Source organism: Apis cerana, linkage group LG4, assembly GCF_029169275.1.
Source record: "Apis cerana isolate GH-2021 linkage group LG4, AcerK_1.0, whole genome shotgun sequence".
NCBI classification, from domain to species: domain Eukaryota; kingdom Metazoa; phylum Arthropoda; class Insecta; order Hymenoptera; family Apidae; genus Apis; species Apis cerana.
The window spans coordinates 2,702,742-2,728,645 of NC_083855.1; the positions used below are offsets into that span (position 1 = coordinate 2,702,742).

General features: G+C 22.7%; 2 protein-coding genes across 9 annotated transcripts; one reads left to right on the forward strand and one right to left on the reverse strand.

The window, feature by feature from the left end:
- The first annotated feature begins 534 nt into the window (after window positions 1-534).
- Window positions 535-16,437, forward strand: LOC108000077 (2-acylglycerol O-acyltransferase 1-like). The gene is made up of 6 exons (XM_017060233.3): window positions 535-816; window positions 9,309-9,593; window positions 11,513-11,787; window positions 12,688-12,874; window positions 15,093-15,292; window positions 15,609-16,437. Exons 2-6 carry the CDS (start codon window positions 9,367-9,369, stop codon window positions 15,764-15,766), a joined length of 1,047 nt encoding a protein of 348 aa, XP_016915722.1. The 5' UTR covers window positions 535-816; window positions 9,309-9,366; the 3' UTR covers window positions 15,767-16,437.
- LOC108000075 (kynurenine 3-monooxygenase) lies at window positions 16,202-25,881 on the reverse strand. Of its 8 annotated transcripts, none has more exons than XM_062073545.1 (13): window positions 25,750-25,881; window positions 25,468-25,531; window positions 25,309-25,381; window positions 21,818-21,887; window positions 21,323-21,513; window positions 21,145-21,193; window positions 19,756-19,843; window positions 19,514-19,685; window positions 18,123-18,374; window positions 17,195-17,284; window positions 16,906-17,046; window positions 16,475-16,636; window positions 16,202-16,394 (listed from the first exon to the last, which is right to left on the reverse strand). In XM_062073545.1, the coding sequence occupies exons 5-13, from the start codon at window positions 21,392-21,394 to the stop codon at window positions 16,296-16,298; spliced, it is 1,125 nt and encodes a 374-aa protein (XP_061929529.1). In that variant the 5' UTR covers window positions 21,395-21,513; window positions 21,818-21,887; window positions 25,309-25,381; window positions 25,468-25,531; window positions 25,750-25,881; the 3' UTR covers window positions 16,202-16,295. The 8 variants fall into 8 exon arrangements, with proteins under 8 accessions (XP_061929529.1, XP_061929530.1, XP_028523589.2 ...); XM_062073546.1 differs by having other exon boundaries at window positions 25,743-25,806; XM_028667788.2 differs by lacking the exon at window positions 21,818-21,887.
- Between the last annotated feature and the right edge of the window lie 23 nt (window positions 25,882-25,904).

Here is a 25,904-nt window from a genome sequence, read left to right on the forward strand (position 1 = left end):
ATTAATTATTTAAATACTTTCGTAACTTTCGCAAAGTATTTATATTAATAATAAACATTTTACAACTTACATATATATATATATTTTCACATTTATTTCAAACTTTACCCGCATATAATCTCGCATATAATGCTATAAAGTTTAAAATAATACTTCATAAAGTTTAACATAGCGCTATTCATAAAATTTTCCTATAAAAAGTGTATTCGCATACTTTCGTAAGTACTTACACGCAACATCCTCAAAGTGAAATAAACAAAGTATAACACAATATAAGTGGAAAAGACATTCTTCTTTTCCATAAATAGGACGCGCCCTCTATCCGCCCTCCACAAATCTGCAATCTCCACCGTCTACTCGTCTCATCAGCTAGATCCACGGATTATCGATCGAGAAGAGAGCATAATATAAAACTGCATCGGGCAGCATCAATTTTTCAACAGCGCGCGGCCTACCAATGCTACGGTGGAAAAGAGAGAAAGAGAGAGAAAAAGACAGAGACGCCAACAGATACGCCTCCTCTCCCTTCATTGATTCAGCCGCGTGCTGCTGTACGCCGCGTTACGTTCACGCACGCGGGCCTCTTCCGTCCGTCTCGCAAGGCGCCGAGCCAGTGAACATTGTAACGTTGAGCTGAGCATTTCGTCGCGAGCGTTCACCTTCCTCCACCTCGTCCTGTGCTATTCGTCCTGATTGTTGTATAAACTTGGACTCGAAAAAACCGACGCCGGAGATCAGTGCATGAGGACGGACGACCGGTGGCGCTGGAAATTTTTTGGAGTCTGCAAATGGAAACAGGCTCCATCGTGGTCACAGGTAAGCGTTAGGAAACGCTTGCGTACGGATGTCACTCGTGTTATATGTATTGTCTATTTTGGTGATTGAGTGGGTCGACAGATATTCATTACACGTTTCGAGAGCCTTGAATATTTTTTATGTTTCAATTCAGTTTTCATTATATGTTTCTACTTCACTTTCTTGGAAAACGTGTTATGAAATATTTATTTTATTTGTTATTGTATGTATATTTAAATTGATATGTTAATGCAATATTTATTCAGATTTATTGAGAGATAATGAGATATTTAAAGTGGATTATAATTTAGATACGAAAAATATTAATTAATAATAATTTTTTATAGAGTTTGTCTATAGATTTTGTATTTTGTTTTTTTAATTTCTGTCATTTTAAAATATTTTTTTCAACTCTTTAAAAGAGTTATATTTTTTTTAAATACATATATATGTGTGTTTTTTTATATTTTGTATTTTTTGATTTTTATCAAAAAAGTTTTATATTCATAATATGAATATATATGAAATTTTCAAATGAAATAATATTTGAAGATTATGATGTGTGGGATGAAATGTTTCAATTAAATCGCAACGTGCTGTCATATCATTATAAATATCTATGATTATCTTAATATAAAGTATTCTTTTCCGGGATAGAAATGATAATCATTCATTCTTTATTTTTTTATAAATGATTTAATTGATAATAATAATTTATAATAAATAAAAATTTTCAATATTAATCGAAATCGTAAAAGTTAATAATAATATTTTCTTATAAATAATAAAAATATTATTTCTTCGATAATTTATAATTTTTTTATTCTTATAATTTTTAAAATTTTTTAAATTTTTATAGATCTTTTACTGAATTCAACATATTTATTTTGATTTTATTATTTTTTCGTGAGTTTTGTTTTAGAAAAAAATTCAATGAAAAGAAATAATGAGCTTTTTAAAATATTTAATAAAAGAATTCGATATTTTCATTGATAAAATTGAACTTTTTTGATGAAATCAGACGCGTAAAATTTTACTGAATAAAAAAGACAATATGAATGATATGACTGAAAGAAACTTTAACTGAATAAAAACTCTGATTAGAAATAATTCAATATTATAAATTTTAATTTATTCTTTTAAAAAATGTAAATATAATTATTAAATTTTCAATAAGCTTTTATTTTAAAACAAATAGAGATGTTAAAACAAATTTTTTTTTGATCAATAATTATAAATTCAAGATAATTTCGACAATAAAAATAGTTATTAGTTGTTATAAAAATAAAAACTAAGGAGATAAGATATATGCATATATATTTTAGAATGTTTATAAAATAATGAAATTCTAAATAAGATTCCTTCAGAAAAATACACAAAATCAAAATAAATTTAAAAAAATTTTTAAATTAAAAATAAAAAATAAATAAATTAAATTAAATAATTTTTTTACAAAAAAATAGATTTTTAAAACTTTAAGTATAAGTTTTTTATGTGTATTATATTTTGATGAAAAAATTTATATAATAATCTGTTTGTAACGGATGAACAAAAATTATTTATTTTTAAAGTGCAACTTAATTTCATATTTTTTCTTTTGTTATCAAAATGTGATCAATTCATCTTTTAGAAATATTAAAAAATTCTTAAAATTTGTTATATATTAAAATATTTGCACAAAAATATTAAATAATATTTATAAGCATAAATTTTTTGAATTTTTTTATTATATTTTAATATTTTGCCATATCATAACATAGAATATTTAAGTAAATAAAGAAATATTTATTTATAAAAATCTACCATATTTTAAAACTTCAAAAATATTTTTACGTTTTGTTTTCTTCATAAGATTTATGTAATATTTCCAGCAACTTTTATTCACAAATTTTCTGATTGAAATAATTTTACAATTTTTTTTTGCATATTCTTGTCTGTTTATTTTTTTCATTATATTTTATTTTTTCAAATATTTTTTTTTATTATTATTTATTATTATTTTATTATATCATAAATCTCAAATTATTAAATTATCTAAAATATCATCTTCTGACAATTTAATTTTTATAATTATTTTTCTTTGTCTTTCATTTGAATATCTAATTTCTTTATCTGAATCGTTATCGTTTCCCATATCGTTTTTAAAATTCTGTGAAATAGGTTTTATTTTTAAAACATAAGATAATATCATAATTTATATAATGTTTTGTATCTATTATCTAATACTATTATCTATTGATATGTTATCTATTAATATCTATTGATCGCGAAATTATCTATTGATAAACAATTTTACTTTTTTTATTTGAAATAATTAATCAATAATTTTTTATAATAAAAATAGAATTTCACTTTTAAGGAACAATCTTCAATAGTAATAAAAAAATTAAATAATTTAAATAATTCACAATCTTTGTATGGAACATTTAAGCTTAAACAAATGAATAATTTCTAAAATAAAATTTTTATTCTAAAATAATTTTTTAATCATTTCTACGTTATGTATAATATACTTTATTACTTTAACTATAATATAGAAGGAAATATAAAAGGAAATGTTCCACTTTCATAGTAAATAATTTCGCATTCTCACTTATCAATCAAATTTATAGTGACCAATTTTATATTTAAATGGCAAATTTGATATTAAATTATGATCTTGTTTTCGATAGAAGTCAAAATAAAATGAAATTAAATTCTTTTCAAGAAATGCCGCATTTTTATCATAAATATTTTATTCTCGTATTTTATTTTCATGTCTTTCTTTTCTTTATCTTTTTATATATTAAAATGTAATGTAATTGTGATATAATATTTAAATATATTCCTATTAATGCTTAATAATTTTCTTATTTGAATGATATATCATGTTATTTAGATAGATATTTTTTTTCAAATAAATATATTATTTTATTTATACAAACATATAATTTTTTTTTTAATTATTTTATTATTTAATTATGATTCAAAATAATTTTTTTGTTGTTTGATCATCGATTAAATTAGTTAATTTATTTATTTCATATAATATTCAAATAAATAATTCCACAGAAATAATTTCTTAGTTTCTAATTCTATCTCTTTTATCAATTCTTTTATCAATGTAAAAATCAAATTTTCCAAATCCAAATATGTCTAATATAATTATCTAGTATAATTTTAAAGAATTATAAATAGATTAAACATATTAAATATATTAATCACAATATATTAATCATGAAGACATATTAACTTAAAACGACAATTTATTCGCAATGTTTAAATGATTCATTACCTTTTAAAAGATATTGCTATTTATTAATCCATCAAATTAAAACTTTCAATCAATTATAATAACCAATTTTTAATCAATTAATGGAAGTTTCACATAGATGGATGGTGATGATATTACGAAATTGTTTGTCAGGACAAGGTTTAAAACGAGAATCTAGTAGATTGTGCTACTAAATTGATTTTCGTGAAAAGGAGATACATTGAGTGAGAACAGAAATTTTTTGGTATCGCTTCAATAAGCTTGTGTGAGATCAGGTCAGGTTGCAAGAGATTTTGCATGGTGGTTCGATAATGATTATGATTACTTCCTCATTGCTAGTGATTAAGTATGAAGGATAGTTTAATATTAAAAAATCTAATATATGAAAAATTTATGAAATTTCTCAGAAATTGATGATTAAAATAAAAAAAAAAATAATCTAACCATTTCTCAATACAAATTGTTTTTCTTTTTTTCTTGTCTTAAAAATTATTTGGATTTTTTTCCTTAAACAAATATCGGGAAATTATTAAATTCATTTTTTTTATTAAATTCTAAGAAAGATTATTGTAATATTAAAGATTAAGATATTATTAAAAAATTCACATATTTTCTGTAAATATACAACAATTCTTAAAATATTAATTATATCGATAATTTAAACTGTAAATTGATAATTTTTTTCTTTCTGAAATTTTCATTATAAATTGTTTTATAAAATTATATATAGAATATTGTGCATATTATACAAATGTTATTATATACGCATAAAAATTATTATTATAATTCATTATTATATATCTCGATAATAAATCTTTCTTATCAATAAAAATTTTTTTTTGGTTATTCATTAAAAAATATTTCTAACAAATATAATGTAAAATACTATTTTATAGACATTTAGTAATTTCTAAACTAAATTTCTTATCTTGTATATTTTTCCTATTAAATTAAATTGCTGCCGATTAGTAATTGATCAATAAAATTTCAATTTTCCGTGAATTTATTTGTTTATTATTAAAATTTCAAATAAAGATCGTTGATTTATTAAATAAAATTTCAGAATTTTAAATTCTTCTTTTCCAAAAATGAGTTTGTAAATTTTTTTTATATAATTTTTACTTTCATAATTTCTATATTCTTAGTTACATGATTAATAAATTAATTAATAAATATTAATAACATTTCAATTCAATTTTTTATTCGCATGTTTTTTATACCATATTCGTTACATATTATATTCATATCGTAGCTTGAAAACATCATGTTATAAGTATCAGTAAATAATGCAATATGTAATTCTATTAACATTTATTATATTTCATTATTATAACTAAAAAACGTATACTATAACGTAATAAAATGGATTTATATATCTTATATAAGATTGATTATATATGTATAAATGCATAAATAATTTTTGTAAATGCAAAAAAATGCATTATAATAAAATATAGTTTTAATAAAAATTTATGCATATTACAATTTATTCTCAAGGATACAATATTTATATTTTAATGAAGTAGCAAATATAAATCAAAAAATATAAATATTGTCAATATAATTATGAATTATATACGGCATTAATATATTTGTGGAAGATTCTAAAAGTCAAAACAAACATAATATTGATATACAAAAATATCGATTGATTGAATCCATTTATTAAATTATAAAAAATTTAAATATTATGTAAATTAAGACGAGATAAAAAGACAATGATGTGACAGAGATAAAATTCGTATCTCTTTTCATCTAATACAAATTTTAATTTTGTTTTTAATTTAATGAATAAGCTTCATTAAATTACTAATCTATATTTTCATATATCAATTTTTATCTTTTTGATTTCTAGAATTAGTTCTAGATTAAGTCAAAAATATTCTACGAATACATTAAGAATTATACAAGAATTGTTCTGCGACACTTGATTAAATGCAATAATATGATTCAACTTTAAATTAATATATTCTATTTTTCAATATTAATTAATAAATAATAAATAAATAAATATTTAAAGAAACTATATATATTTATCAATTACTTATTTAACATAAAATTATAAATTTTTTATAGAAAAAAAAATATTGTTGCATCATTTGAATAAACATATCTTTTGTTTTTTGAATTATATTTTTTATTACTGTTATTGTTTCAATTACGTATTATTCTTCTTATTAATAACTTATTAATAACTTCGTTTTATTAATAATAAACTTAATAATAATAAATTTAGTAATACTTATAACATAAAAAATTATGTCAAGAAAAAATATAACTTAAGATATAATGAAATTCCAAAATAAGAAAAAATATTATTACGTTTAATCAAATGTTACGAATTTGTACGACAATAAGTTTAATAAATTAAATGATTAAAATAAATTTTAATTAATTAAAAATCAATTTATAAATAAAATTATAAATAAAGAACATTGACAATATTAATTAAAACGTCCAAATCATTACAAATATATTGTTTTTCTGTACTTCATATATATTTTCTTTCAAATTTTTTTTTATTAATTTTTCTTTATGCTATCTAAACATACAAAAATATATTGATAATACATATTATATAATATGAAATAAAATTACATGCCATATCAATAAAAATTTTTTTATTTATAATAATAAATGTAATAATAATAAATAAGTATATATCATATCTAAACTCTACGTCTTTTTCTAAAAAAAAAATTACTACGAAAGATTTAATAAGTTTAATAATTTATGTTACAATAATGTCAAAATGAATATATCGATATGATTTAAACTTTAAAATATATTTCAATCGATTCTTTTATTTTTTTTTTCTATTAATGCAATTACACAAATTCCATAAAATAATTTAAATTTGCGATATTAAAATATAGCAAAATTATAAAATTTTTTCGTGATAAACTCACAATAATTGCCCCAATTAGATAAGATAAAGAAACAAAGAACATTTATTTATTAGATAAATAAATAAAAAGTATTATAAATGGAAATAAAAATTGTTCAACATTGTATACAGATATATCGAAATTCAAAAAAGATTCAGAATCGAGATGAAGAAAAGAGTTCTTCGTCATATTATCATTGATTACTTTATTTCGATCACTGTTCACGCGTACAACCAGTAATAGTATTAATATCGATACTATTAATGATACTATCGATTCAATCGAATACCAAAGCATTCACTAGAAAGTATCGATACGTATCAAAATTTTAAATATTTAGTATCGATTATCGATACCGATTCCTCTTCATTCAATATCAAGCCAATATTGTATTGAATCAATCCATTTGATACTTCACAAAGATCAATACTCATTTAATATCTGTAATACTATCTAATATTTTTTCTTCTAGATATCAAAGATATATATTCACTTCCTTCGATATTTTTGCCTTTGATACGTATTGATACCGGATCGAAAATTCATAGATTCACAAATATCAGAATATCAGAATCAGTTATGTCATTAATAGCCACTGTTTGTACTATTATATTTGCAATATGTCAAATTACAACATGTCAAAGCTATTATTTTATATGATATATTTTATATAATAATGCAATAAATGAAAGTTTAAAAAAGAAATACATATTATTTGTGTAACACAAATAATACAAACAATAATGATGAATGATGCCCTGCCAGTAAAGAATAAATAGATCTAATTGTAGATAAAAAGAATTATTATTCGTTGTAAGTGTTAAAAACACTTTAAGAAAACGAATATACGATGAACTTGAGTAAGACTCTAAACGCAACCTAAATGTACTGCATCTGCGTCTAGACTATGTCTGGAGAACAATCGCATGCATGTGACACTGACACAGTCAAAAATTAGAAAACAGAAGTATGCTTCTTCATTGTATCGGTACAAATGCATGCGTATATAAAAGCGCTTTTACATTTATTAAAACATTATTCGAAATAGATATCTATTATTTATTCTTATATTTCAGTAAATTTTCATTTTAAAATAGTATTTGTATAAGATGATATCAAAATTTGAAATATTATTTCTTCAAGTAATTATTATTTCAAAGAGAAGTTTATTTGCGAAATCCAATGTAGTTCAAAAATGATTCTATTCCATTTAAATCAAATCATTTATTTTAAAAATTTTATTTTTCCCAAGATATATAGACATCGAGGCAAACGAAGATAAAATTGATCCAATCGAATGAACCGATTCTATTTCTTTTCTCGTGCTTAGTTTCTATAAATAATCGTACATTGTTCGAAGAGCATATGTCGTACCATGTTTTCCTCGAGTTGACCTTGTTCGTTAAGAGAGACATTAGAACTTGCCTTGGCAGTAAAGTAGTCCGACCGGAATCATTTCAGGTATAAAATTTGGAGAAGGGGCAGAGTTACCAAGGTTAGTAGATTTTCTAAGTCCTACGTCAAAGAATCATACGATGCACAGTTATGTCCATCCAATTTATGTACTTAGTATATATACACATATATCTCTATTCTTGGAGCGTCGCAATAAGGATATAGAGATACGTGCAACGAAGAATTTGAAAAATGATACTGATAATGTAAAATATTTTAAAATGATAAATTTGATTGATTATTTAAAAATCAAATGGTTTTTTTTTTAATTTCTGAAAAGTTTTTTATTTTTTTATATCTTATTTTTAAATTTTATATTACATATGATTATTAACTAATTTTTTACAAAGCAAATTATTAATTTTAATAGAATTAATAGGATTTAATAGATTAATAGGATAGAATTAATATAATAATAATTATTATTATATATAAGTAATTAAGTAGTTATTAATATTTTGGTATTTTGCCATCCATTTTATCCTTTTAAAATTTTTTCAACATTTTAAATTTTCAAAAAGAATCCTGAAAAAATTTGAAATTATTTATAATAATTATTTATAATAAAAATAAAATAAATGTTGTAGATCAATTATAAATAGTATAATTATAAAGAATATATTTATAGCAAATCGAGATAAACTTTGTCATTATTATTTTAAGAAAAAATACTTAATACATAATTATTGTTCTTCTCATTTGTATTTACTTATATTTATTTTATCTACAAACGATAAATATTTTATTAATTTTTTTAACAAAACATGTTTTACTATTATTTATTATTTATCAAAGCAAAATCTAATACTAACAACATAAAAAATTCATTTTTATTTTAAAATTACTATTTTTTTCATAGCTTAGGTATATATCAAAAAAAATTAAATCATTTAAATCATAATTTAATGATTTATTAGCTACTTCAGAAGAACTGCTTTGATGTCACGATAAGAGGAAGAAAATATAAGAAAAACAATGAAGATTCTTGGCGTGGAATTCGCACCGTTGAATGTACCATTGAAACGAAGATTAGAAACGCTTTCAGCCGCGTTATGGATCATTCTTCTAAGCGGAGGAGATTTAATAGGTTACCTTCTTTTTGCTTATCTCCTATTGTACTCGAAAATCACACGCTATTTCGTGCTGCTTTACACACTCTGGATGTACTACGATTGGGATACATGTAATAAAGGTGGCAGAAGGTAAATTCTAAATATATTTACGATTTCTCTTAATCTTTCGATTCGCATCCCATTATGATTCTGCATGAAATAATAAGTCGAAAATACAGAATAAAATTTTTTTGATTTGTAACTTTCTTTTCATAAATCAAATTTGAAATTTTTTTAAATACAAATCAAGTGAAATTGATTAATTCCGATTGAATAAAAATGAACTATCGATAAATGATTATTATTACTACTAGATGTAAAAATAAATAAAAAATATAAAATTTTACCGCTTAAATCTTCATTTTTTTAAAAATCGAAATTTTATATATATACGTGTAATTTTCAAATTCATTCTTTGTCGAAAATTAATTCTTAAATGAAAAAAATTTATTCTATATTTTTTTTTATCTTTTTTTTCATACATCAAATTATCTCCTATCGATAATCCATACTAATTTATCAAATCCAGAAATAACCATTTTAACTCGTACTTGAAATTTTTTTTAATTTACTCGAATTTTAAATAATAAAAATTTCGTTCTATATTTTTAATTTATTCTTTTACATGTCACTTTTTGTCGAGTTTTATCATTTTAGTTACGGGATATCCTGTATAAGATATTTCCATTTTGCCAATATATTTGAAAAGTTATTTTGAATAAAAAAACTATACATATGCAAACATTGTCATTCGTATTTTCGTTCTCGAGAATGATAAAGTAATAAATACATATGCATTACTTAATTTTTAATATTTATATTTACTTTAAAATCAATATAAATTGATTTTATATAATATATAAATTAACTTACTCTTTTTTATATGATGAAATATTTTTTAATTGATGAATAGAATTGATTTTTTGGATTATTTTTTTACAAATTATCATTAATTAAATAATTGTAAAACATAATTATAAATAAATAATTATTAATAAATAAACAATCATTAAAAGTTAAGTAATTTAAATTCATTTAATTATTTGCAGTTTATATCACTACATTTTGAAAATGAAGATTGAGAATCATTTCATTGTATATATAATATTTTTTATTCAAAATGATATTTTAAATATTCTTAAATATTGGCAAAATTCATTTGATTTCTAACTAGACATCTGGCATGATTTATGATCTTATCGTTTAATAAATTTGTTTTAGATAAGTAATCGATAAAATTCTTTTTAAGCAAATAAGAATCGAAATATTTAATAATGTTTTTGAATTATTATTATTGAATAGTTTATTTTATATGAAATATTTATAGATTGAATAGAATTAAAATTTGTTATTTAGAATTGAATTTTTTACTTCGAATTTTTTCTGAAGTTACTGTGATAAAATTTTAATTATTTAATACATTTTTCTATCAATTATTTAATATATATTTTATTAAATCCATGTAATATTATTTAAAATAAATATTTAAATTAATCAAATATAATTAATTTATAAATTAAATCATGAAATATAATCAATTTTTAAGTATATATATATTTAATTTTTATTATCCCGGATATTGATCTATGCAAATGAAATTTCAATATTACATTAATTAAAATTCCTTTACTCTCTTAGTCTGTCGTGATAGTCTGTCGATAAGAATTTAAAAACAAATATAATAGAAGTATAATTTCTTTTTACCATTCATGGCTTCTAATTAAAATAAAAAGTTATCTTCTATAATTAGTAATATTTCTTAATAATATTTATTAAATTTATAATAAAAATATTTTTTTTGATAAAAATAAACTTCAAGATTCTTACATCTTGAAAGTTTATGTTAAAAAAATTAAAATTAAAAAATTTTTTATACTGAAAGATAAATGGTAAAATTCGTTCATTATTAAAAAACAACCGTAATATTTCTTATTTCATCCTTTTGCACGTCTATTTCATTACACATTATAATTAAAATGCATCACGAATTCTCGATTTCTCTGTTTCAGCGAACGATGGACAAGATTGATGAGAGGCAATGCGTGGCAACGTTACTTTTGCAACTATTTCCCTATAAAATTAGTAAAAACTACCGACCTGGATCCGACCAAGTCGTATTTATTCTGCAGCTTTCCACATGGAATTCTGTCCACAGGAGTATTCGGCGCATTCGGAACGGATCATCTCAACTGTAAAAAAGTGTTTCCGGGTTTGGATTTCCGGGTCGTGATACTGGAACAACACTTTAAAATCCCGTTCTTCCGTGAATATGCCTACATGGGAGGTACGTATCATTAATAAATTTTTATTTTAACGCATGTGGCGTAACAAGTAAGTGTAATGTAAAATGATTACATATTTACATATTACATATTTTCCACAAACGAAACAAAAAAAACACATTATTTAATTTTGTTTAAAGATAGAATTATAACTTCAATAATATATCAATTATGAAGAATTTATAAAAATTTACAGAATTTTATTACTATTTTTTTATTTTAAAATTTTTTTTTCTTTTATTTTGCTTGATGTAATATTATTAATAAATGTTACGAAAAGTTACTAATTTGAATGTTACAAAGAATGTTCAAAGCAAACGTTCAAAGTATAAAGTACATTTTTTCCTCGACTTACATAAATTATCTATTCCATGTGAAATCTTTTTGTAAATAAAGTCTATCAGTTGTGAAGAAAATATTAAAGAAAAAAGTCAATATAGATTATTAAGATATTTATTTCAATATTTTCATAAAATAATAAAAATTGCTAATAAAAACTGATAAAAATGATAACAATGTACATAATCAAATAAATTATGACTATGTATAATTTTTCAAATACTTTATTTCTAGTTTTTAGATATTTCTGTGATAAATATTGCATGTTAATTAAATATTAGCTCTTGGAATTGTATGTTGAATTAAGTTTTCTTACAAAAAATTAATTATCATTAATTGAGGAGAAAAAGAAAGAAACTGCATGAAAAGTCTAAATAAAAAATCATAATCAGAGCAATTATACTCTCGCGTAAAAAGAATTATTTAAAAATCAAAAGAAAAGAAAATATTTAAAAATATTTATATTGAAACGAAGCCCGTTTAAATTAATTTTTTCGTATTTTTAATTTTTCCAATTTTTTTCTTTTTTTTCTCATATTTCTAATTTTTGTTTAAAAACATAGCGGGTATCAGCAGTTCTCAAAGGAGTTTAATCCATCAGCTATCGACGAAGCCCGAGGCACCATTCACTGGAAGAGCAACCATTCTTGTTATCGGTGGAGCATGGGAATCATTGGAATGTAAGCCGGGCAAATATCGTATCCTGCTAAAAAGGAGAAAAGGCTTCGTTAAGATTGCGCTGAAGCATGGGTTAGAATTATCAATGTTTACATTGATTCGTATTACAAGTTCGCGAGAATATTGGAAAAAGAAAACCTACATAAAATTGTGCATTTATCTGCTTTATTATGATGTACGTTACGAAAAAAACATCTATTATTTAACTTATGAGAAATAGTATATTAAAGTAACATCATTATAAAAAAAAATCATATTTAAATAATTTTCTTCTCAAAGAAAATCACGTTTAAATGAAATAAAAATTAAAATCAAAAAGATTACATCAGATTTCATTTTTTTCATCGTTATAAACTGTACATGAAAACTCACTCATATAACTTTTCATAGCAAACATTCGAAATATGTCTTTTTTTTTAGACGATGTTCCAAGTATATCTTTCTTATTTTATTATTCATTAAAAATTACAATAAACAAAGATAATAATATTCATATTTAATATGAATTTCATTTCGTACTAGATCATAAAAATATGATTTCTTTGTAAGAAAAACGAAATATGATAATTTTTCGAAAACAATGATTTTTGAACGTAACGCACATCATTTTAATTTTTAACATTATGCAAAAGAACGGCTTGCAGCAGTTTGTCATCAATATATTTTAACATTAACATAATTAAATAACGTTATATAAAACAAGTCACGTAAAAAATTATGAAAATTTTTTGCGACTTTATAAACATTCATTATATTCATTATTAGAAATATACACTGCCGCTCAACTATGAAATAATAAGATATATTGTTTTCAAGATCGAGAAAAATAGATTTTTAAAATGAATAAATAAAAATAAATATTTTTATTTAACATTATTAATTTTAGATTTTAAATCATAAAATTAAACATGTTATATTATATTATGCAATATTGGATATCTTTGAAGGATTTTTAATCAAATAAACATAAAAATTATATTATTATTATAAAATATAATAATTTATTTATTTAGTAAGCAATTGAAGTTTTCATTAGACGAAACGAGATGGATTTAGAGTGAGACCATTTTGTCTCTATTATACTATCGTCGTTCTCTATTTCGCTTCATCAATGTTAATTTATATTTAATTTAAATTGTTTATAATTTATAATTATTATAATTTATAATTAATGTTATCTTTGACGATTATTTCATTTCAATTAAACGAAAAATGAACATTTTATTGACAATCCGAATGTAAATTGATTTAAATATTGAATGAAATGATATTTTCAGATAATATTTGTTCTAACGTATTTTAAATTCTTTTAGATTTTTTTTTTCAAATCAAACAATTTACAATAACGTATTACATCAGTTTTTTATCCTTCGTTAAAAAAATTGACATTGAAGTTCGAAAAGAAAAAACAATCTTCAAAAAAAGAAAAAAAAGATATATAAATCGCAGTAAATTGCCGCAAACCGATTATTATCTACATCAATTTTTGCAATTATTTAATACGTTCAGTGTTCAAAATTTTAGCATTATTTCTTAATTGATTGACGTGATAAAATTTGATCAATTTAAATATTATTATTAATCTGTTCAACTTTGTTCATACAATGATCATGATTCTTCCATTAAGTAATTAAAATAATAAATAAATAATATAAATAATATAAATAAATTTAATAATATAAATAAATTTTAATGAATCATGATATAAATAAATCTAGTATTATTCAATTACAATCATTATCATTTATGAATGAACATATTTCTGTTTTATGTTTGCATTAATGAAAATGATTTTAAAAATTTCTTAAATGTTGAATATGAATTCTTGATCTATAATTTCAATTGTATTCAAAAATTTATATTTTTCATTTTTTTATTCATGTAAAATGCACATTTTTTATCATATTAAATTCATACATAATATTATATAAAAAATAGTCTATTTTTACTTGCATGATTGAATTTTACATAACAATAAATAATTCATTTATAAAAAAAAAAAAATTATACGAATAAATCCTTCAAAATACTAACATAAAATACTAATCTTAAAAAATATTCATTATATTTTAATAGAAGAAAATTGAATAAATGTTTTTTTAATTTAGTTAACAACATAATTAACAACATTATTATAAATGAACATTAATAATGATGGATTAAAATAATAGAAAACAGTACTATAATATTGGACAGTGAACGTGTTAAAAGAGAATCGTTCATTTATAATATGAAATGAACTATCGATAATTAAAATTTTTTAATTAATAATTTTGTTTATTTGTTTTAGGGCCCCCTTAGTACCTGTCATCTCGTTTGGAGAAACAGATATATACGATCAATATTATTGGCCAGAGGGCACATTGATGAGAAGAATACAGCATTATGTTCGTAAAAAGATCGGATTGGCGCCAGTGTTTTTGAAAGGTCGAGGATTCTTTCAATATTCTTTTGGCATTATTCCGCGACGGAAACCAGTCACGGTTGTCGGTGAGTGTTTTAATCAGACATGATACATAATATTAATTATAATCAGAATTAGTCCATTTTCAAAATAATAATTAGTATCTCTCTCGAACATTAATTTTTATTACAAAAAAAGGAATTTTGCATTAATTTTTATATTATAGCAAATTCGTAGCATTAAAATTTTTTTTAATAATATCTATTTTTAATATTATTATTTATAATATTTCTTAATATTTACTTTTTAATAATATTTCAGAACAAATAATGTTTAATAAAAATATCTACAAATATACTTAATAATATTTTCATAATTTTCTAAATTTTTGTCTCTTGTCAGTCGGTAGTCCATTGGAATTGCCAAAAATAGAGGAACCTACAACGGAACAGATCGACGAATATCACGAGAAATTCGTCAATCACCTGGTGGAGTTGTTTGAAAATCAGAAGCACAATTACATGAAGAATGCGGATTCGGTGAAGCTTGAGTTTCTATAGTGATAACAAACACAAGATACTATAAATATTTTTTAATGAATCCTCATAGTGATTATCCGAAGGACGAAAGAATCACTTTTAAAGTTCAAACAAATCATGCGTGATTTTAGATATACAAGTGCCGAGTAGACACAGAAAGATATACCTAATTGGGCGACAGGTTTTTAGTCAATTAGATTGATTAGCTTAAGAATTTTCCATAGAAAAGAACCAATAGAATTAAGATAGAAGAATAATTATATTGAAAGAATATTTATATACCTTGGCCGATGTTCTATCATCGAAGAAGAATAAGAAAAAGGTGAAGGCCTTAAACGAGATTTGCTCAAATTGTGCAAACAATTAATCGATCTTCAGTCAAATAGAAAATTGTAAATTTCTAGCTATTTTAGTTAATTTCTAGAGGAAAAAAATTGAGGGAAAAAAATTATGAAATTAGTCAACAATTAGTTTTATTGTAAAATCGATGCATACGCACACATATCCACGTTGGTTGTGCACTTTGTATAATAATAATCTGTATTAAAATTTAATATAAAATACTTTTCTTTGTGGATACTTGGATGAAAGACGCCATTAATATAGCTATGATTAAGAATATCGTGCACCAAGCGGTTCTGCGTAATATCTGTAAAAAGATAATTATTCGAGTACATTTTGAATAATTCTTATTCGATTGTTGATTTTTTTCATAGTGTTTCAACCTACCTTATCCTGCCACTGCTTGTTTGCAATGCAATCGCGAAACCTCATTCTTGAGAAGTGTATTGTACTGTAGAGAGGTATCCACGTTTTGGGAATTCGTTTATAGAGAAACGTGTCTATATATTTTCGAACGAGGAAAGATTTCTTTCTCACTAAATCTCTCATCTGGAAAATTTTATGTTAAGTTTTATATTAAGTTAATAGTAATAGTAGTAGTATTATGTTGATAATATTTAAAATTTATTTTTACATCTGTATTTTTAAAAATGAAATGAATCCTTATTTGAAAATTTTTCCCAATATTCTTTGCGTGAATTATAACATTATATATATATATATATATTTTTTTAATTTTTAATGTTATAATTATTAATTTTTATTTAATTTTAATTTCGATAAAAATTTAATGAGTAATAAAAAAGTAATAAAATTACCTCGACGTAATTATACATAGCAAGATCGCAAATGGCATGTGCATCTTCACATCTTAATTCCGAGAATTTTGGAAGAACTTTGCTAAAATCCGAGTTATAACGTTCCATTAACTCGTCCAGAAGTAAAACATCCTCGAAACCCTGATATATGATAAAATGAATTACAAAAATATTTGTGGAGTCAAAAATAATTATGGACATCTAAATTGTACGAGAAGATAATCGTGAAAGGTAATTTTCTGACGAGCAAGAAGACGTGAAATCGTTCAATCGATCGAGTGAAACTCACCGTGTTCATTCCTTGGGCATAGAAAGGCACCATAGCGTGAGCAGCATCCCCAAGAAGAAGGGTGGTTTTTCCAACATGATAAGGTTTGCACTATAAATGTTTGTAAGAAATAAGAAAATAGTTTTAATAGTGAATTAGAATTTAATAATTATTTTTATTACTTATTATTTATCATTATCTTATTTGAAAATTTTTGAATTTCTATCAACTATCACATAAATTTTTTATATTCAAACTAATATTTATCTGTAAATTAATAGAATTTTATAATTCATTAACTTTATTTTTTTTCAAAATTTAAAAAAAAATCCTCTTCATAATTAATAATAAATATAATATTTTTATAAAATTTTAATACAATAAAATGAATGTTAAATAAATAAACATTTTAAGAAATTAAAAAAAAAAACTTAAAAAATACTTTAGTGTTTGCAATTTGTTTTTTTTCTTCAATCATTTCCTTTCTCTTTGTTTAAGTTCTCTTGTTTAATTAATAATAAAATATGATTTAAACATTTTAATAGAATTTAATAGAATTTTGATATTATTATAATTTTGATATGTTGAATTTTTTAATATAATTTAATTATTTCTTTTTCGTTGAGTAATAATAAAATTTTTAAAATAAAACCTTAAACTAAATGAAGAAAAATATTAATTATAAAAATTTATAAAAACAGAAAGGAGTTTTGATATTATGTAATAAAAAGATCCAAAATAATCGAAATTTTGGATAATAAAGATCTTGAATGATTGAGATAAATCTTATAAATCTCTTATAAATCTCTATAAATCTTGAGATAAACAATCTGATTAATCGATTAATTGTAACTAAAATTTTTTAGAACTTTCTTTTAAAATACTTCTTTTAAAATATTTTTCAATTACATTTTATTCATCGATCAATAAAAACTTTGATTAAAATTACCTTTATGGAAATCAAAGGTTTTGGTTCTCTTTCGAAGTAATCTTTAACCAATTTCTGCCTTCCAATTAATTCCACTAGATCAGGAAAATATTCTTCACAGAAACTCAAAAGATCCTGAGGCGTTTTCAGCTTGTCCAAGGTTAAAAAGGGGGCGAATAAATTAACAGTAAAAGTACAGTTGTCGTTGGGCAAAGCTATCATCATAAATTCTCCTCGTGGCCAAATATGAAGATGCTTGTTACTCATCGTAAACTTGAAATCCAAAAGATTTCAATATTTTAAAAAATATTTATTTTATTTTAAGATTTTGATGTGTAAAATATTTCTAAAGATCAAAATAAATATAAAAAATAATACAAAAATATCAATTGAGAGTTATTATTTATTGTGTTAAATTATGTTAAATTATGTAAGAAATTGAAATTCATATTAGATAAAGCAAGATAGAAATAGAGGTGTAAGGTTTGACAGAAAGGTTTCACTCTATCTGGTTTCATCTAACATGAATTATAGAATTATTATTAATTATAAAACTTATATCTTATATCTTATATGTAACTTAATGAATATTAATGAATAAATAAAAATCAATTTTTATCACTGATGAATTTAAAAATAATCTCATATAAAAATAAAAGGTAAAAATAATCCCTAATCGAAATTCTAATCGAATAATCTATCGAATAAATCGAATATTTTGTTGTTTTAACTAATCATAGATTGATGTCTATGAAATTTATCAGATTAAAAGAAAAAAGAATTAGCATAGACATGTAAATGGAAATTTAAAAAGAATAAGTTATTTATCGGAAAAATTTTTAAAAATTGACCTATCTTGTTCCTCCTTAAAAATTTTAATGAGCTTAAAATATATTATAAAGAACTTTACTTTGTATATAATTAATAGTTAACTTTAGTTATTACAAAAAACTTTCTAACTTATTATTGAATTTTGTCTATACGCGTACATTAATAACAATATATGATTATTAAAAGTGATTAGCAATTATATAATAGGTAAACTCAAAATTTTTCTTCTTTATAAATTTAAAATTTTTGTTAAAATTTCCTTTCTAATATGTGTAATGTAATACAATGAGAATTACAATAAATCTTACTTTAATTGTAATTTCTTTTTTTTTTCTCTCTTTCAAAGTATATCTTACTATAGATATATACATAATGATATTTATTACTGTGTTATTACTCTGTATAAACATATGAAAATTCAATACAACAGCATCGAAGTTTATATACGAATAATTCAAAAACTAAGACTAATCGTAAAAAAAAAAAATTATTCGAAATAATGTTTTTTACAACAGATTCATTAAAATTATGAGAAAGCTAATTTTCATCTAAAATTTTTAAGGTTAAAGAAAGACTTTTACCTCGTTATTTTTTCCAGAAGGGACGAATAATTCAAGGTATCCATGTTCGATATAAGTTTGACTACAGTTGAACCGCGGCTTTTTCGCCATTGTTCTTCTGATGATCGAGTAAGCACCATCGGCTCCTATTATCAAATCAGTTTCCGTTTTCTCTATCTTTCGAGTTCTCGTGCTAAAAAATTCAACGAAATTATATGAAGATATATTTTTCGAATTGTTTTCGATTAATTATTAATTCTTACTCCAATATCGTCAGCTTTCCATCGTCTAAATCCGCATCCACGACTTTCTTGTTGAAATAGAGATTTACTTCGGAATACTTCTCGGCAGCTATGTTTTCGATACAAAATCCCCGAAAAACGAAAAAAATAATTTAAGATAATTAATTTAAGATAACATTTTTATTTTTGATCCTTTGTCATATAAAATCAAAAAAAAAAAATAAATAAATTATGAAACTTTTTGGAAAAAAAATTAGAAACGTAAATCATCATTTAATGTCCATTTTTCCCAGTTATTTTTATTAAAATTACATTAAAAATTAAAAAAAAGAAGACAAAAACTTTTTAACCATAGAAAACCTATTAAAAAAACTCGCTAAAGATAACAAAACGAATTAAAACTAATTGATATTTAAATTACCTTATTTTTACTACTATATTTAAATTAAATTTTAAATTATTTTTGCAATCAAAGTATATTCAACTTTAAATTATCAATAACAATTATTATATTATATTTTATTTAATAAATAAAAGTCTGAAAAAATTTATACAACACGTTCAAACATTCTACATTGTGATTATAGAGATTAGAATAAAAAATTTAAGCAATAATTTGTTTCAATCTTTTCAAAAATAGAATTAAAAATGTCCTCTTCCATACAATTATGGCTTTAATTATAAGAAAAATTCTTTATAAACCATTTCTATATTATTTTTTAATAAAATCAATCTAACAATGAAATGTATCTAATGCCTCCATGATCGAACTGAAACTTAATAAATCCTTCGAAAACACTTGTATGCATGCATCAGCTTATAACGAAAGTTTCATACATAAATAAATGTATATCGGATTAAAATGGCACTAAAGCGCATAGAATATACGAGTGCATAGAAGATCGTAAGAAGCATAAACTAGTGGTAGAAAGAAATACGACACGCTCGAATTCTTGTGGCTTCACGCACTACCGCGTCATCGGATATTCAGTGGCCATTTTTTTATTCTTCAGTATAAAAGGATCTACGTTTAATTTTCAATTTTATCAAGATAATTTAATGCAAAATTTTTTTATTTTTCTCAATGACAAATAATATGATTTAATAAAGAAAGATTTTTTAGATTTCTTCTTTAAAAAGATTCTTCAGTTAATTTATTTGTTAATTATTAATTGATACTATGATAAATACAAAATATTGAAAAATTATACATATTTAACTTATTTTCATTATAAGTGAATAAAAATAAAATTAGAGTGCATGTAAATTATTTCATATTTTGTCTTCGTTATCAGATAAACTGTAATGTAACATAATGTAATGTAACTGTTCTGAGATAAAACAAGAGATTAAACTAAAATATGAGGGGAAAAATTCTAATAATATTATTGTATAGTAAATTTTACTCACCATTTAATAGAACAATGTTTAGATATCGTCTGGTAACTGAATAAATGCACTGTAAAAATGTAAAAATGAGAATGAAAGTAGCAAAAAAACTTCATATGCACTTCGTATTTTTTACTCGATTTTCTTTTGGAATCAAGAAGGAAAAAAAAAGAAATCGAAATATTGTAAAATCACTCACGTTTTGATTCACACCATCATAAAGTATTTCTTTGAGCGATCCATTCTTATTGTGTATCATTCTACCACGCATAGCAATACCATGGTGATCGACCACAACCTCCTCAAGGCCAACTGCCCTTAAAGCTTCCCGCCCTCTGATTGACAGAGCCAAATCAATGCTCTGACCCCAACAATCCTCTGTTCTGATATCTGAAACGAATGTGGCCACAGAATTTTTGTATTCGTATTATATAAAATTTTTACGTATGCTCCTTGCGAACTCTTCTATCTTGTATATTTCTTCAAAAAAATAAAAATAAAGTTTATATACTTGAAATACCTCTTTCCTTAAAAGTGTAAAAAACATAAAAAAAATTTCAATTTCAAGTTTTCAAGTCATCTGAACTAGAATTTAATAAAAATTCTATATAAAATAAAATTATACATTTTTAAAAAATTGAATAAACAAATAAAAAGAAAACGATTGAATTAATTCTCCAATCGAAAAGTTCACCTGGACGATACTCGTAAATAGACACAGAATGACCCCTTTTCGCAAAAAAGCAAGCTGCCAGAGAACCGACCTAAAAAAATCGAAATTTCACTATTTTTAAAAATCTTTGAAATCTTGATTCGGCATTGTTTGATTTAAAGTTCTTGTAAATTTTAAAATCATCTCGTTTGTGAAAAATTATCGAAACACGCACCAAACCACCCCCTACTATGACGACTCGCGACTTTCGATCAGTGACCGTCATAGTATACCGTCCTGCACCGAAGCCGCTGATCAACTACCTGTCTTAGCATAATCGTGCAAGCATACATATTTACTATATATACATACTGAGCGAGTCATTTAACATTGGATCTAAAATATTATTGTCAATTTTTTAATAATCTGAAAATTTTTCTGAAAATATCAATCGCCTGAATGAAATACAAAGAAATCGAAGATGCAAATGACACAAAAATCGATCAATTTATTTACGTGTCAGGATTACAATTTGTTCGAAGAATACGATTTTGTTTGAAGGCAACAGATATTAAATTTACTAAATTTATTTACAATACTTATAGTCAATCTTAATAATTAATAAAATATTGAATTTAATTTTTCTTTTTCTTTTTGTTCTTAAGAATGAAGTAAATTAAAGAAGAGATTTATAATTTATAAAGATAGAGATAATTGTAAAATTGTAAAATTATAAAAATTTTGATATTCTTATTGCGATGATTTGAGAGATAGAAGAGAGATTAAATCAAAATTCTCTGTATCTCTTTGTGTTTTTTAATTATTATATTAGATATTAATTCTAATCTAATTAGATATTAATTAGATCCAATAAATATTAATTATTATTAATATATTATTATTTGATATAAAATACGATACCAAATCAATTATTTTTTAGTTAAAGATGTCCATACAAAAGCTATTACTGAGTAATACTTTTATAATTTACATAATAGTGATCAACATATTCAATATATAATATATTCAATATATAAAATATACATATAAATATATATATTTTATTTATTATTTTACAAACTGAAAGATACTGTAATTTAAAAAGTCATTCAACACATGCATAGTATAATTTATAACAGAATTGGCGGAAATCATTTTGAATATGCAACAATTTGATGGTATTTATATATCTGAATTTCATAACTAAACATGTCTAATTATTTGATTTGTTCAAATTTATATATTTGCTGTTTTAGAGAGAAGAATTTAGAAATTCTAGAAAGAAAAAGAGAATATTAAGCTGATTAATAACTGTTTGTTTTTGAAGAAATCATTTGAATAATGAAAGACCAATAAGAAGAAAAATAAGTTGAATTCATAAAATCAATCTTTTCATAGTTAAGAAATCTAAAGTGAAATTTCGAACACAGTACAGTAAATAGTTTTTAATCAATAAAGAGATTGTAAATAACAAAGGATTTATCTAATCATTAGATATTCAAAATAATTTAGTAACTTTTTCGATATATGATAATGATAAAATCAGAAACAGTGGTTGAATTTAGAATAAGAATTTAAAATTTTTTTGACTATTTAAGTCCTTTGAATAGATTATTAATAGAATTCACATAGACTATGAAAATTAATCAGTTATAAGTTATAAGTTGTAAGTAATAATATTCAAGGATATTTTAATATTTTATTAAAACAAAATTAAAAAAAATTGACAAGTGATTAGTAGTAATAGTGATATTATTAAAAAAATAAGATTTTCAAAATGATGTTAAATTCTTTTAACATGATATTTGAATGGAGATATTAATGAAAAACATATATAAGACTAATGGAAATCAATGTAAATGATATTTTAAAAAATCTCATCAATGACAAAAATGATGATTCAATTCAAAAAAATTGGTATCTATACAATGTTCACATGAGAAAAAAAATTAAGTAAAAAATATGATTAATTTTAATAAAGAATGAATTGATATTGCTAAACATATAATTATTGATGGAAGTAAAAATTCATTAATTTTTTTAAAAATATTAAATCTCAAAATATTTTAGAAATTAGATTTATTATTTATTCATTTTAAAAAATTGTATTTAATGAATAATATAAAATATTATTTTTCTAAAAATTTAGCTTTTAAAATTTTATAGCTTTTAATAATATTGTTATTTATATAATATTATAATATTTTAAAGATTATATTAACATGACTGAATTCAAACACTTACAATAAAAACTGGTTTATTTAATTTCATTCTCACGCAAGTGATCACTTTTACTCATATATATATAGAGAGTTAGGCATCTAAAACAGGTCACTTGAATATCTCAGTTGTTATTAATGGTAAAATAAAAATATATCAAACTTACATGATCGAAGGATATATAATTTAATATATATATAAATATATATTGATTTTTAATAGTAACGCATAGAGATCATATGAAATCAATTTTGTTTTTTGTTCAAATTATGCAAAAAAGTATATTATTCCAAAAAGAATTCGAAGTTAAAAAATCGAAGTTAATCTTTATATGATTTTTATTCTTCCACGTAATTAAAATTTTTTAATCAAAAAAATTATTTAATCAAATTATATATTTTTGACACTATGTTTTATTTGACATTTTTTTTTATCTATCTAATCAAACCAAAATATTTATATGTCTCACTTTATATATTGGTATTAAAATATTTAAATTAAAAATTACAAAATTCTTAAAAATTTCAAAGATCTTATAAATAATTTTATTAAATCAGTTAAATCAGTTTCATATATCATAATTATGTCAAATTATAATTATGTCGATTCAAATATATATTTAAGAATTTCTTCAAAAATTAATATTTCATTGATAAGTCTTCAACAATAAATAATCATAAATTTATCCTATGCTTGAGATATATATATATATATATATTTTAAAATCATATTCTAAGAATTATTAAACATTCATTTTCAATAATTATAATAATAAATCTTCAATATAGAAGGATTCAAAAATAATTTATCTACAAAATTTCTACTAGAAAAATAGTATCTTTAAAAATTTATCCATCGAAAATCGCTGAATCTCTTAATGCAAAGACATAAAGATCCAGCAAATTGTCTCACTATAAATAGTCAAGGATTTATATTTTTGATCATATTCCACTAATCATCTAAATTTTCATCTTCACTAATCAAAAGATTTAAGGCAAGAAGACAGATAAATCACCGCAGAAACTTCCAACAGATGAGGAATCAAAATCCACTAAAAATTCTCTCAACACAAGAAGAAAAGAAGCCATTCATCGAAAAAAGATTCAAGCAAAGAATAGATCAACTATTTATAAATACATATAATACTCTATAATCTCCAATAAAAACAAACACAAAAAGAAAAAGCTCTCTCCAACAGCAAATAAAAAATCCATCTATATCATGATTCTCTCATTACAAAAAGAAAAAAAAACTTCAAAAATTGTAAATATTCCAAGTTGCCAATAGAAACAAAAACCAGAATGCAAATTCACCAGAAACAAGAAGGAGATCTCTCACTGGTTTCCCCGCAGGCAGTTGAAAACTTCTGTTTGATCACGATTCTCACTGCAAAAACAAAGAAGAACCTCAACAAACCATCGCAAACCATCGCAAATAGTGCCAATAAAAATACAAATCATGCAAGATTTTACCAGATACCAGAAGAAGAAAAATTCTCATGATTCCATGGCCAGATCCTCCTGTTCGATTCTCTCGCTACAAAAAGAAACAAAAATCTCGAAAAGTGCAGCTAGCAACTAAACTATTCCAAACCAAGCCAACGAAAACCAATCATGCAAAAAACCATCCAACCTCCTATGATTCCTCCTATGATTCTCTCAAAAAAAGAAACAAGAATCTTAAAAAAATATGGATACGACAACTAAATATTCCAAAGTGTCAAGTGAAAAACAAAAACCATTCAAACCATTCACCGGATACAAGAAGGAAAGCTCTGCTTCCCACGTCCGAGGTCCTCCTGTTCGCTCTCGTCAGGGGATGGCGCGAGGAAGCTGAGAACGATTGTGGCGTGGCCGTCGTCGTCGGTTTCTTGCGGCGCTGTCCGAAAAATCAAAAATAGCCGGTGTGC